Source organism: Hemibagrus wyckioides, linkage group LG11, assembly GCF_019097595.1.
Source record: "Hemibagrus wyckioides isolate EC202008001 linkage group LG11, SWU_Hwy_1.0, whole genome shotgun sequence".
NCBI classification, from domain to species: Eukaryota; Metazoa; Chordata; class Actinopteri; order Siluriformes; family Bagridae; genus Hemibagrus; species Hemibagrus wyckioides.
The window spans coordinates 16,843,092-16,857,605 of NC_080720.1; the positions used below are offsets into that span (position 1 = coordinate 16,843,092).

Below are 14,514 nucleotides of genomic sequence, written 5' to 3' on the forward strand. Positions count from 1 at the left end.
CAAACTTTTAGCCATGTCCTTACTAAAATTTTTTAATCCTTTGATGTAAGTTGGCAGGAGGCTATAAACATAAAATCTAGGTTTACTCAAAAAATAAACAAAGACATTTAAACCATTATTTTATTAGTGCTGGTTATTGTAATACCCTTATAAATACCTTAGATTAGTTTTGACTCTTACAAATAAAAAGAGAAAATATCTTAGTTTCAGTTAAAATAATGTTAAACATTAACATTACTAACATATTTCTTATGCATGGAATCATGTTGTATTGTGTCCTCCCAGTGATAATTTTAGGCATGGAAATATTGCACAATAATAAAAATTATACAACAATGCCAAAATGCATGACATATATAGTTCCACAAAAGTGTACAATCATGTCTGGATAGGGGAAGTCACACAGTGTCTTCTGCTGTTTTAATGTCTTTGTTTTCTCTCTGTCTAGCTGTCTGCTTGTCTACAATGTCTATGGTGGATTCTTCCTCTTTTCCTTTTAGCTGTGATTTTCTAGCTTCCTCCTTTGCTTCCTTGTCCAGTAGCCTGTAATTAATGCCCATGCAGATAAAAAGGAACATGCTCGCCACCATCAGGACTATTCCACAGGTTATGTAAGTATACTTGTAGTCATGGTAGATGTCATTAAATTTTCCTGAAAAAAAAAAATAAAATACAGATACAGATAAATACAAAAGTATCAGTTTAGTATGTGAAATGTTTTATATTATGTTTTTAGAAAAGAGACTGCTAAAGGGCAGTTATAAGAAATATATGCATTAAAAAATCTGCAACTCTCTCACACTCACCCAACAATGGAGGGCTAATTAAAACTGGTCCACATTCCACAATGGTGACCAGGCCAACAGCGCTGGAGAAGCGCTGGACTCCTACCAAGTCCATCAGGGTTTCAAAAAGCACACAGCTCAGCCACCCAAACCCAAACCCAAAGAAGATGGAATAGATAACAAACCCTAGATAATCAACTGAAAGAGGCGCAAGAACGTGGCACACACCATTAAATAGAACTGAGGCAGCAAAGAAATACTGTATCCTTGGTCGGACCCACTTGGTGTTGGCCACAGTTCCCATGGATGGCCGCACCACCATGTCCACAATGGCCAGTACTGAGAGTAAAATAGCTGCTTTCTCTTTTGATATACCCCTACTTTTGGCAAAATTACTGAGGAATACTAGTGGGGTGAAAAGGCCAAAGAACATGACAATGTTGCCCATGAGGTACAGGAGGAATCCACGGTGTTTGAAGAGAGACAGGTCAATGAAACTGTTGATAACCTGCATCACTGTCTTCTTCTCTCCATCAGCACTAGCCTCCTTCACAGCAGGTTTGGGTTTTGGCCCAATAGGCCTCATGAGAGATCCAGCTACGCAACAGTTGAGCAAAAGCCCACCCAGGATTAAGAAGCTACCCCTCCAGCCAAACTGGTCATAAAACCAACTGTTCAGAGGAGCTAAAGTGGATAGAAACACAGGGCTGCCGGCCATGGCGATGCCATTTGCAATGGGCCTCCTTTTGTAGAAGTATTTCCCAATCATAGTAAGGGCTGGGTTGAGATTAAACGCAAGTCCCAAACCTGTAATTTAAACAGTAAAAAAAATAAACACATTTTTAAATAAAGTTGTACTATTGCATATACAACTCTATAAAGTTCAACATCAGTCACATGCATATTTATACTAACCCACCTCCTACAACACCCACAAAGAAATACAAGCCCTCCACCGTGTTGCAGAAAGATGCTGAAATGAGTCCAGCTCCTGCCAGGCAGCCTCCTGCTATCATGATTGGACGACTGCCATACTTATTCACTAGAATACTGCTTATTGGACCTGTGGATAATGAAAAAATATATTTATTGTATTTAAATGTACTCTTCATTAATACAGATAGGTAACAAATTGAAAGACAAACCAACATAAGGCCACTTAAGAACCATTGGAACAGCTTTAGTACATCTTGACTAATTTAAGGCTGCACTAGATGAATGAAAACAATTCTTTTAGAATATGTACCACCTAATTTATTTTAATTGATTTTATTTGGTGCTGTCTTCTATTTCTTTTCACCTGGGCTGAGATCTATTTAAGATATTCAGTGTGAATGGGGGATTGTCATCCTAGAGTAGAAAGCTCCCATCATGATAGAAATGTTTCATCACAGGGTAGAAGTGATTAGCCAGAATAACTCTGTATTGATTTGCATTGACTCTTTCCTCTAAGTAGACAAGTAGACCAAACCATGCCAGAAATGCCTTCTACAGCATAACAGAGCCTCCAGTTTCCCTTTGTCATCTATCTGCGTAATGATGTTTTGAAAAAGCTTTGCAAATATTTTCTTCAACTGCATTTGCTGATGGAAAATATATTAAATGTGGATAAAATCTGATATAGTCTAGAATTTCGACATTAGAGGGCACTGTTGCTTTAATAGTCTTACATATGACAGCAGAAGAATTTGAAATTGTCTTTTGCTGCTGTAGCTATTACTAACCTGCAACTTTGCCTTGTTTCCCTCAGTTACTGATTCAAACATCAGTAGGTGGTATACTAAATAAAGATTCATTATTCATAATATTTGTGAGTAATATATGTTGTATCCTGGTGATAAGTGGCAGTTTTCATATAATACCAGCAAATCTTAATTATAAATCATTAAGCAGCATGAAATGCTGTGGAGTCCTTCGACTATTATTATATTGTTAATGCAATAATATACTCGTCAGCTTCTTTGGATGGTTAAGGATTTGAACTTATAATGGAGAAACCCTTTGTTGTAGGCTTCTGTCTAGGCAGTTCTCCCAACAGGGACAAACCAAAGAATTAAACAGAAGCTACATTCACAGGGTTTAATGCTACCTGGAGTTTACTGTAGAAGCTGTACAAAACAAACAAATATAAACAAAATGTGAATGGAATTACTAAGTTCATGCGTTAAAATCATAACAAGATACTGATACTGTTTGCTACTACTACTAAACTGTAGTGGCACCAAAGACTGAAGAAATAATGCAGATCCGTTTCAAAACTCTTGCAAAAGTGTATTTTCAAAATACTATAAAATAATATACTAATTTTTTATGTATTTTTCATTGCATAATTTTGTAATTTATGTTAAAGCCTTTACATTTGTGGTTTTTCCATGTATCATGTATAAAAAAGACATTTTGTGGGTATATTTTTGCCCTTCTTTGTACATGATTGTGATGTCAGGACATTACATATAAACACCTACATTTACTGCCTATTATCAGCTTGGCTATTACAGAGGTGATAAGGAGTGCTATTACTGCAGTCTGCAGAGCTATTCAAGCAGGGGATGTGTGTGTATGTGTGTGTGGGGGGTAGCCTGGTGAGGGGTAGGGGACAGAAATGGCTAAATGTTGAGCTGTTCTTTGTTATAAGAAAGAACATCTGTCATAGTATAGCCCTCCAAAGGATACAAACATGGCTCTAATGTTGTATGTTTTAAGAATCGTTTGGTCTGAACACTTGTTAATATGCAGCCCGATCTGGGCTACAGATGCACCACTAATGCATTTGAATTCTCCTTAGTCATCATGCCAAAAACTGTAGTATTTACATTGTTGAGCTGGCTGATTGTCTTCTTATTTGGTTTCAGAAGAAGACTCCACTGAAAACATAGTACAGGTAAGTGTTAGTAAGTGTTGTGCAGCTGACATTATTTTTCTTATTGTTATTCACAGTTTTCTATCTTATATATAAATGTTTGCCATCCCTTATTTCATCCCATGATAACAGATCTTATATCTTAAAGACACAGTAACAAATACAGCTTGTTTAATTATAAGGAAAGAAAGGTTGGAAATAGCCACCTAGAAAGGAATTATGACACAATTGTTATAAGTGGATTGCAAGGGGAAGAATTACCAAATGTACAATGGACTGTTCTATTTGTCCTTTTTATAATCCACCTTATACAACTAGAGCCAACCAATTCCTACATCAAACCTCTAAAAGATTACATGCTTACACTAATCTAATGCAGAAATGCAACCTTGTAAGATGTAATATATTAGAATCAGTGTTCCCAACATTTTAAGCCTTCCAATTTCCTGCTGATTAGCAATTATTGTACTGCAAAGCAGGTTGTATTTGCCTTATAATGCCTGTGAAGTGGAGTCAGACATGAACCACAATTCAGCACCGGTACTCTTAAATGAAAATAAGAAATTCACTGGCTCATTAATATACTGATCATAAACTGACTGTATAACTGAATATGAACTGGCTATTTCATTCAAGACGTCATAAGAACAAAGCTAATCACAGCAAAATTGCATCAAGTAAGGTTTCAGAAAAATTAGTGACACTCAAAATGAGTGACAGATTAACAGACAGTTTTTATGCTTGGATCAGTTTTAAAAATTGTATTTGATTTCAGTGGAAAAGCATGCAAAAACTATACCTATATACATATACATATACCTGTACATATAAGAGTGTCTTTTTCTCTTAGCAAACTGACTTTAGCTGGTTTGGCCTATCAAAATATGAAAAGAAGGAAATTGAAATATACACCAGTCTGTTATGCTATAACACCACAGTGTTGAACAGGCACAAACACAATCTGACAGTTATTGTTGAATGGCTGTCTAGGTATACAGCAAAAAAGTCAAAGTGCACAGATGTTTACTATGTGAAAGACAGAGGTTGTGCTAAAGCCCAAGACAAGATTTGTTCAATACACTGGAGAGCCTGATAACCTCAGTATAAGAAATCGTGGTGTATTCTTGGTCTTATGAAATTTTGTTTGGCATTTTATCTTCGGATATTCTTTTTTAAAAATTTTTTTTATTAATGTTTCACCCAATATGCCACCCAGTCATATTCTTGGATGAATAACTTCCAGAAATGGCCAATAAAAGTCCACCTTTTAATTCAATAAGAGACATCTTACAAGTTTGCTCATATGCAGTGTAATAGTAATAGGACAAACCAATGTAGTATACACTTCTAAACTATATATAATATAATAATATTTCCACAAATTGTAAATCATATAAAGCTCATCAGATTACTAGCTAGTTAGGCAGCTTGCTAGTGTGACTGATTAAGTAAGGTACAATAAAAAGGTATAACATAACAAACAGCATATCAAATTGTTAACTTCACCATGGTTCGGTATTGATTTCATGAATTCTGTAGCAATAACATAATCAAATCCAATCAAATTTCTGCTGGTTCTGTGCTCCTTTGTCCAGTATGGCAGTCTGGCTTTACAGAGGTTCTATCTACTAGTGTTTGCTCACTGTAGTCATATGATCATATCTAATATGGTTAATTAAAATTTGGGCATCTTATCAGTTTTACTGCCATTGTATTACCATTACAGAGTTTTATAGGTGTTACAGTCTTGTTTTGATATCCCATTTTAACTACATTTCTCAGCTTGGTTTCCTGGTTGTGTATATGCCATTTTGTGGATACCACAAATCGTTAAAATGTTGATTCAATGCATACAGGATGGGTGGAAGTTTGGAAGTTAAACAAAGGCTTCTAACAGAAGCTTAAACTAAAAAGTGCTTCTGTATATGTGTGCTGTGTAATAAAATTGCTGTGTGAAGTTTATGCCTATAAAGCTTAACTAGCAGTTATTTAGAATTTACCCTGGAAGTAAGTGGATTACACAAACTTTCTGGGTCAGTCTACAACTGTGGTAATTCTGTGCCCCAGATTTTAAAGAATATACACAAAATACTTAATTTATAGCAAAGCTGGCTTAATTGTATGTATTAAATGTATTTGTTACAAACACAACAAATTGCATTCATCACTATATGTAGCATCCAGTTGAAAATGTATCTATATACATATATATATATATCTATATCTTAACCATGAAAAAATGTTTTTGAAGAACACTCATGCTTATACTTTATAAATGCATAAAAAAAGAAAGAAAGAAAAATTGTCAGCTGGTTACCAAAGTGCCCCTTTATTTTATTTTTTTCTCAAAGAACACTGGAACTGAAATGAAGAATTAATTATGAGATTTTGTTCTTTATAAATTCAGGAAACTAGTGTTAATTTGAGAGTAGGAGACTTGGGTCAGTTTATAGCACAATCAATCACTCCAATCAGCTACAAGCTACCCTTGACCTATGGGGTTAGTTGTAACATTCTGTTCCTTTCATTTAATTGTATATACCCTCTGATATTAATATAAAAAAGGTGTTTGTTTTTTAACAGGTAACAGAATTTAAATCTATCTCTGTGAAGCTGCTTTGCATCAGTGTCCATTGTTAAAATTATAAAAATAAAATTGAATTGAATTGAAAAAAAAAATCATGAGTCAAAGAAACAGGAATTATAGAATATTTACAAAAAAATGTGACAAAAGCAACTGACACCATGTTGCATCACTGTCCCATTAATGACCAAACAAGTACAATATCCAATTTATCTGTTAACTGCTCATAAAAGATGCACATTTAGCATAACGTCATTACGGTTTAACACTTAAATTGGTTAACCAAAATAGTGCAGTTTAGAGTATTTTTTCCTGCTCTTTATAAACAAGTAATTTAGTAACCTATAGTCGCTCTGACATCACTTAGCAGTGCTATTTGATGGTAGTAATCTCAGCTCTGTGCAACCGGAGATGGAAGCATCTCATCTCCTGATCTCTCTCCAAGGAAAACATCTGAACCCCCTGCTCTTGAAATAAAAGGCTGACTGAGAACACAGGCTCTAGAGGCAGATAGAGTTGCCCATTCAGAGCTCTGTCTCACAGAGTAGTAATGTTTAAAGCTCATCTTGTACTCAACTAGCTCATTCTGTCCATGGAAACCTTTCCATTTAGGCCATTTCAGATAATGGAGTGTACTGAAAGCTTCATTATCTATGTCATGCCCTCACCGATCACATCAGTGGACTAAGAGAGGTGTTGATGCAAAGCTTAGTAAAAGACAGCTAGGAACAACTTTGTCCCATCTGGGACAAAGGATTATGTAAATCAAAGTAAAGGACACGGGAAGAGGATTACAATATTAAACTGGCTTGTGCTCTAAGACAAAACTGAGTGAAAGATTGTGTTGGGAGTCTGTTTAAGAATCAGTGTATTCTAAAGTTTTACAGATGCTGATATTCTTAATGAAACAAGGTATGCTGAGTCTCATAGAGCTAGCTCTATTCTCATTATCCTCATTTTCAGTGCAACCAAATGAGCTCAAAAACACTATATAGTCACATAACTTATTCCAGCTTGACAATGCCCCCATGTACAAAACAAGCTTCATGAAGACATGGTTTGCCAATGTTGCACTGGAAGAACTCAAGTGTTCTGCACAGAGGCCTGACCTCAACCCCACTGAGCACCTTTAGGATGAACTGTGCCCCAGGTCTCCTCCCTGACATGAATACCTGACCTCACTAATGCTTCTTATGGCTGATGTCTATAATTCTGAATGCTGAATAATTGTAATTGAAAATAACTAATGAAATTAATTAAAATGAGGCAGAGATCAAACATTTATTAGATTCTGGGTGCAATTGGTTCTGCTGCCTCTGACTGCCTCCTAGTCAAGATGTAACCAGCCTTTGTGATGTTTCAGCTGTTTTTAAACCTTAACCATTAAGACAATGGTTTAAGTCAGGGGTGTCCAATCTTACCTGATAAGGGCCGGTGTGTGTGCAGGCTATCATTCCAACCTAGCAGAAGCCACACTCAAGTCTATTGAAAGCCATGATCAACTGATTAAACAGGTGGAAACAGGTGTGGCTTTTGCTTGATTGGTATGAAAACCTGCACCCACACTGGCCCTTACTGGATAAGATTGGACCTCTGGTTTAACTACAGTGGTTCTTAGAGACTCCATGTACTGGACATCTGTCAGTTATGCTCTAGAATGGCTTAATAATTAGACTAGAAGTTGAGTTGTATGACATACAGTAGAAACAAAACATGTGCATTGTATGGTGTCCTCAATAAACTGACTCGGAATCAATATATGAGAAGAGAAGAGAAGCAAGAAGAGAAGAAATGTAGAACTTCTACAATATATTTTTCATGCACCATGTAGTCTCACCTGCTCCGTACATGACAGCTAGCATGATGGATGATATCCAGGAGACTTGGCTACTGGTGGCTTTAAAGATTACTTCAATCTCTTTGAAGAACACAGTGATGGACTTTGGGAAGGCATAGGAGAATCCAATAGAGATGAAGGCACCAGCCACAACTGCCCAACCCCAGCCCCCCTCTGGAGGAGTGTAACCCACGGGACCGCCAACTGCAAGTGGCATGGTGATATCTTCACTAAATGATAGTTGGGTTTCTGTGAGGAGAGATTAGGGTTTTATTAATTAAAAAGCTGACAAGATACATTGGATTACGTTCAGTTATAAGCATGGTCCAGTATTATAAGTTGCACATGAAGTAAAAATTAAAACCATTTTTAAACCACTTGTCCCCATTTGGTCTTGAGCAGAATAATTGGGAGGGAAGATGCTCATCTCTGTTCCACAAAACACCACAAAACAAACAATCCATGGGTCCTCATAACACCATATCCAATTAATCCATTCTCAGTGCAAAGCCTATCTATGATCCTAATTATAAATAGTTTATAATGGTCCTAGCTGTTCAAAATAAATTCATTATATAAAATATTTATATGTTATGTTTATCAGCAAATCAGCAAAGCAAGATAGATTGATGGATGGATGGATTTACAGATCAAATGCTTTCAGACCTCACAATCGAGGTAGATTAGTCAGAGAATCCACTCTCATAGGTCACATAATTCTTAGGCAGAGCACTTACCTTTTGAACACCACTCAGCACACTTTCAGAAGAAAAAAACAAACTCCAAAGCACACTAGTTTTCCACAATACAAGTCATTTCAAGATGCTTTAGTATTCAATGGTAATCAGTACACTGAAAGCACTGACACACAGCTGAACTAAGGGATATCATAAGCACCACAGGTCTTGATGATGTAACAAGCCAGGCCCAGATTCAATATACAGTGCCAGAATGAGAGCAGTGCTGCTTTTATTGGCTCTTGATGTCAACACAGAGGTGAAAACAGATTCTTACTGGCTGCACAAAGTTTACTAGGACTGCCCACTTGTGTCCCCTCTCTCCACCTTCTCATTCTCTTATCCCTCAGGTCCCTTTCAACGGGACTCAAGTTCTAGTATTCATTTACTGAAATGTATGTTTAAGTCTGAAAAATATAGGCATCACTATTAGGCCTCAAAGTGTTATTATGAGGTGCTGAGCAGTACACATTGCCATACAAGTGGCTATTAGCAATAACAACATTTAAGATTATTTTTTTCCAAATCAAGCAAGGACAAAAAGTTACCTGGGCAGGATACAGGTTAATGTTAAGGAAACATGTAAGATACATCTGTTGATGCGCTTGGACACATCATCAGTGACAGTACCAGGGGTCCTTAGGGGTTTTGGGTCTTTCAAATTCAGACCCCCTTGTCCTGGCGACCCAACCAGCCTTGCACAGTGACTTCCCTGCAAAGACCCCCCCCCCACCCCCCCAACTGGCCTGCACTGCACATGCCACCCCTGACTGCAGCATTCCTCCACCAGTTCCGCCTTTCGCCTCCTCCATTCTATCCTTAGATTTCCTTAGATTTCCTGTCAGCTCCAGCATAATGACTTGTTTTGACGAGTCTGATGTCAGCACAATGTCTACACTGTAAAAAAAATCTTGTAAAAAAACGGTCAAATCACTGGTAGCAGCGGCTGCCAAACAAAAAACGTAAAATTAAAGTAAAATACGTTCATTCAAATAAAATGCAAAAACAATCATTTTACATACATTTTTCTTAAATATTTTACAGCAAAACACTGTAATTTTACGGATTTTTCCTTTACTATTATGAACCACTACTTTCAATAAAATGACAGCATTAAATATTTTACAGAAAAACACTGTAATTTTACAGATGTTTCCTTTATTATTATATGACACCAAACTGACGCCAAAAAATTATGTCAAAAAACAAGTCAAAAAAGCAAATCAAATTGACATCAACATATTGAGGTCTTATTTTGAACACCAAAATAATGACACAAAAGTAAGAAATATTTCATTTATCAGGCCCTTTTGGACACTTTCTTAGTCTGAAGAGATCCATTTTCTATACCAGCTTTATTCCTAACTAGGGTCACAGGGGTCTGCTAGAGCCTATCCCACCCTGCAGGTCCATCACAGGGTCACACATATAGACAGACAACCAAACACTTATATCTATGTGAGTATTCTAATTTAGAATTACCAACCAACCAAATATACATACATGTCAAACCAGGGATTCAAACCCAGGACCTTCTTGCTGTGCGGCAACTGTGCTAACCACTAAGCCACCATGCTGCCAGTGAGACCAAACCTTAAAAACTGAAATTAAAATGACCCCAAAATTAACATTACTCTTTTGACATTACAAAACCAGCTAAACAGCTGAATTATTGATGTCAATGTGATGTCAATATGACATCAATTTCACATCTAAAACATGACATTGATTTGATGTCAATTGAACATCAAACATTTTGGCCTACATATATTTTAAAAAAACTTTAAGTTTTAAAACTTTAAAAAAACATGCGTTGGTGTAATGACAAAAGTTAACTAAATTTCTTTTTAGAATTACAGAGTTTGAATGTAGAAATACACATACAACACATACACATACAAATGGGTTTTACTGTAAAATGAAGGTGGGAAATGGTAAAATGTTATTATGGGCATAAACATTTAATATAATAAGCTACCTGTTTAATTACAATTTATTATTGTAATTTTACGTAAATTGCTATGTAATTTAAGATAGAAAAAATACAGTTAAAATAATACAGTATTTTTTGTAAAAAAAATGAGAATTACTGTAATTTTTCATTAATGGTATAATCCTTAAAATTGCAGTAAATTTGTTAATTTAAAGATAATATTGGTCATTTTACTGGTTTTTAAATATACTTTTAAAAAACGGGAAACTATTGTAAAAAAATTAGAGTTATTTTCTGTAAAATTAGGATTTTTTTTTACAGTGATAGCCTCAGAGAAGTTTCTGTGATGTTTTCCAGAAATCTAAGCTGTTTCCCCAGATCAACTCTCATCTGCCTGCCTTGTGCCAATCTCAAGAGGCCCGTCTGGGTTTTTGACTTGGTGTTTGGATATTCTCCTGCCTTCACAAAGGCCATGCTGGATCTTCCCTGTCGGAGACCTCTGGACTGCCCGATAGTGCTGTCGACAGCTTCAGCAATTGCCTTTAGTACTTGGTCGTGGTGCCAGTGGTAGCGACCTTCAGCTAGTGCTCTCGGGTAGCTGCTAAGAATGTGCTCCAGTGTCCCTCTTCCCTGGCACAAAGGACATAATGGTATTTCAGCTTTGCCCCAACAGAAAAGGTTGGCAGGACATCATACAGTGACTGGATGAGGAACTTGATGTGAGATGGTTCTGTCTTCCAAAGCTCCATCCACGTGATCTTGCACTCCATTGCTTGTTCCTATTTGGTCCACGCACCCTGTTGACGCAGCCTTACCATCATCACCGCCTTTCTTTCCCCTTGGCCTTATAGTCAGCTGATGGAATGCTGCCCAGTCCTGCTCGGCCAACTGCCACAGATCCCACCAGCACTCTGTGGTGCAGTTGTGATTCCACCAGATCGGCTACTTCTGTTGCCCTCCACTTTCTTCCAGTCCTCACCTCAATGCCAGCCTGGGAGCTTTTGGATTGTTGGACCCTCTACACTGCAGCACCTCTCTCACTAGGGTTACCATGAACTCTTTTCTCAGGCTGCTGAATGGGAGTGCAAGTTTATTTGTGCTGCCATAGACAGTGATACTGTTCAAAGATCTTGGTAATCCCAGCCACCTTTGAAGGTGACTATTAATCCGCCTCTCAAAGCCTTCAACAATGTACAGTGTGAAATCATATACCAGCAGTGGCCACAGAATCCTAGGTAAAATACCATGCTGGTATATCCAGGCTTTGAACTTGCCTGGGAGTCCTGATTTATCAACTTCTATTAACCATCTGTCCAGCTCCTGGTTGGTGACTCTGACTGAGGTTGAGTTGTTCAGAGTGCAGTCAAACATTTTCCCAAGACTCTTCACTTGGCTTTTCTGTGATGGATGGAATACGGGTAACCCCAAGAGAGAAGTGGAACAGGTCCATCACCTTACCTCTCTTGAATACCAGAGACCTGGATTTCACTGGCTTAAAACACATCCGGGCCCATTTAATTCGTTTTCCCAAACCTTCCAGAATCCACCTGGTTCCTGGGACTGATGATGTTTTAACTGTCAAATCGTCCATAAAAGCTCTGATGGGGGGCTGTCTCACTCCAGATTTGGTCACTGGCCCTTGGCACTCTCTTGGCTCTGCTGACTTGACCAGCATGTTCATGGCCAGGGAATAAAGGCTTACTGAAATGGTGCAACCAGTGATAATACCCTTCTCCAGATGGTGCTATAATTTACCCAGAAGTGAACCTCAGATTGAAATTGTCATAATAATACATAATGAGGCTCTTTATGTTGCTAGGCACATGGTATCAAACTAGAGTGGTATTCACCAGTGCATGGAGTATGGATCCATATGCATTGGCTAGGTCCAGCCATAGCACAGCCAGGTCCCCTTTCCCTTCATGTGCCTCTCTAATCAGTTGTGTTACCACTTCGTTGTGCTCCAGGCATCCTGGGACCACTGGTATGCCCCCCCTCTGTACAGAGGAGTCGATGACCCTCAGGATCTTCCACAGTCTGAGCATGAGCTTGGGACACCTCTTTTACACCAGATATGGCACCCCATTGGTTCCTGGTGCTGAACTGTGTCTGGCGGCCTTGATGGTAGTCTGGATCTCCTTCCAATGTTCCTTTGTTTTGGCCTTAAATGCTGTTGTTGGACCCAGAGGCTTGATCAAGGCTTGGGATTCTCCTAGGGCTTCCCTTCGTGCTGCACCGCTGTAGGTGTTCTGGAGATAGTTGGAGATAGTTCCTCCTTTGAAACTGTGAGGTGGCCACTGTGCTTCTGTCCTAGCAACTGTCTTGTAACCCCAAAGGGGTTTGCTGGGAAGGCAGTTTGTTTCTGGGCTCTCTCCTTGTTCCGTCTAGTAGCATCTTCCTGAGTATTCCACTCAATTCTGCCAGCCCAATCTTCTTCTCCTTACCTGCCCCTTTAAACCTCCTTTTCAAAATCTCCCGACCTGGCTCCTACTCTGTCTTACCAGGATTACTTCCTGTGCGTTGCTCTGGCTGCACCCTCACCACACACCTCATCTTGGCCTGATGAATCTTCATTATAAATGATTTAGAGTACAAAGAGTAATGGTCAGGTTTTGCAGATGGCTCCTAAAATCAAAGGAGTAAGACCTTCATTCAAGAGCAAGACCTTCATATCATTCACCATTTTCTAGTATAATTCATCATTGTACAAATGAAAACATTCAGCATAGAAAGTAGTAAAGACAGAAGACATTGGGCTCAAAGTTCCATATTCCAGTGTAGCTATATGATACAGATTTTCATTGGGTCAAAACACAACTATCAGGTAGTCATATGGCATTATGGGTAAAATAGAACAGTGTTAAGCAGAGTGAAAATAGACCAAGATGCTGATAAAAGATGTTTGAACCAAAAAACTCAAACAAAAAAATAAATCTTGGATACCGTTTAAGTTCACATATTAATTATGTAAATTTAATAAGCAAATTATTTTGGGTAAATTGATCTTTAAAGAAGATTATGTAAGAAGGCTCATAATTTTAGCATGAATCACTAAGTGGTGATTTTTTTTAGCTGTCCTGTAAACATGCCTGATGTAAATTATATTTATACACACTACTACAAGTTGAAAGAGACTCCCTCTTTAAATATGCATTCAGTGTAGGGAAAAAATAATTAACTGAGTAGCTTAGTACTGTAATTAAACTAGCATGAGTTTGAATAATGTTAAGGGTATGCGTGAATTATGAATGTGAATTATATATGAACATATGAATTATATATGGGAGAAATATATACAAATTATATATGGGGAAAAAGCCCATTTAAGGGGGTGATGGTCAGGTGTCCACAAATGGTGGCCACATAGATGGTAAGTAAGCTAGATGATAAAGGATTCAAAACAGTAGACAGCATCTGGTGGCAAACATTATAACTGAAATTGATTTTACTCAATATATAAAAACCTAAGGACAAATTTATGATTTAACATCTACACAGCAAATTTCACATATCTAGAAAGCAGACTAAATGCTGGCATCGACAAATGAAAAAAAACAAACAAACTCTCGTGGCAACCTACATCGTGAATTTGCTGACAGTCCCTATCCAATAAAAAAGTACAACATTCATCTTTTGCTTTTCTGAGGGAGCCACTGATGGACAAAGATGCTGAGCAAGAACATTTTGCTTATACGGGTCAGCCCAGACAAAACAAACATGATCTGGAAATGTTATGAGGCAGACACTACACAGTCCTGCTGCGTGCCACCCATGTGTG

General features: G+C 37.7%; 1 protein-coding gene and 1 pseudogene across 1 annotated transcript; both read right to left on the reverse strand.

The window, feature by feature from the left end:
- Positions 1 to 106: 106 nt before the first annotated feature.
- Positions 107 to 8,998, reverse strand: LOC131361242 (monocarboxylate transporter 1-like). The gene is made up of 5 exons (XM_058402226.1): positions 8,804 to 8,998; positions 8,067 to 8,315; positions 1,705 to 1,848; positions 807 to 1,592; positions 107 to 652 (listed from the first exon to the last, which is right to left on the reverse strand). Exons 2-5 carry the CDS (start codon positions 8,281 to 8,283, stop codon positions 399 to 401), a joined length of 1,401 nt encoding a protein of 466 aa, XP_058258209.1. The 5' UTR covers positions 8,284 to 8,315; positions 8,804 to 8,998; the 3' UTR covers positions 107 to 398.
- Positions 8,999 to 9,420: 422 nt separating this feature from the next.
- LOC131361442 (uncharacterized) lies at positions 9,421 to 13,289 on the reverse strand (annotated as a pseudogene).
- Positions 13,290 to 14,514: the final 1,225 nt, after the last annotated feature.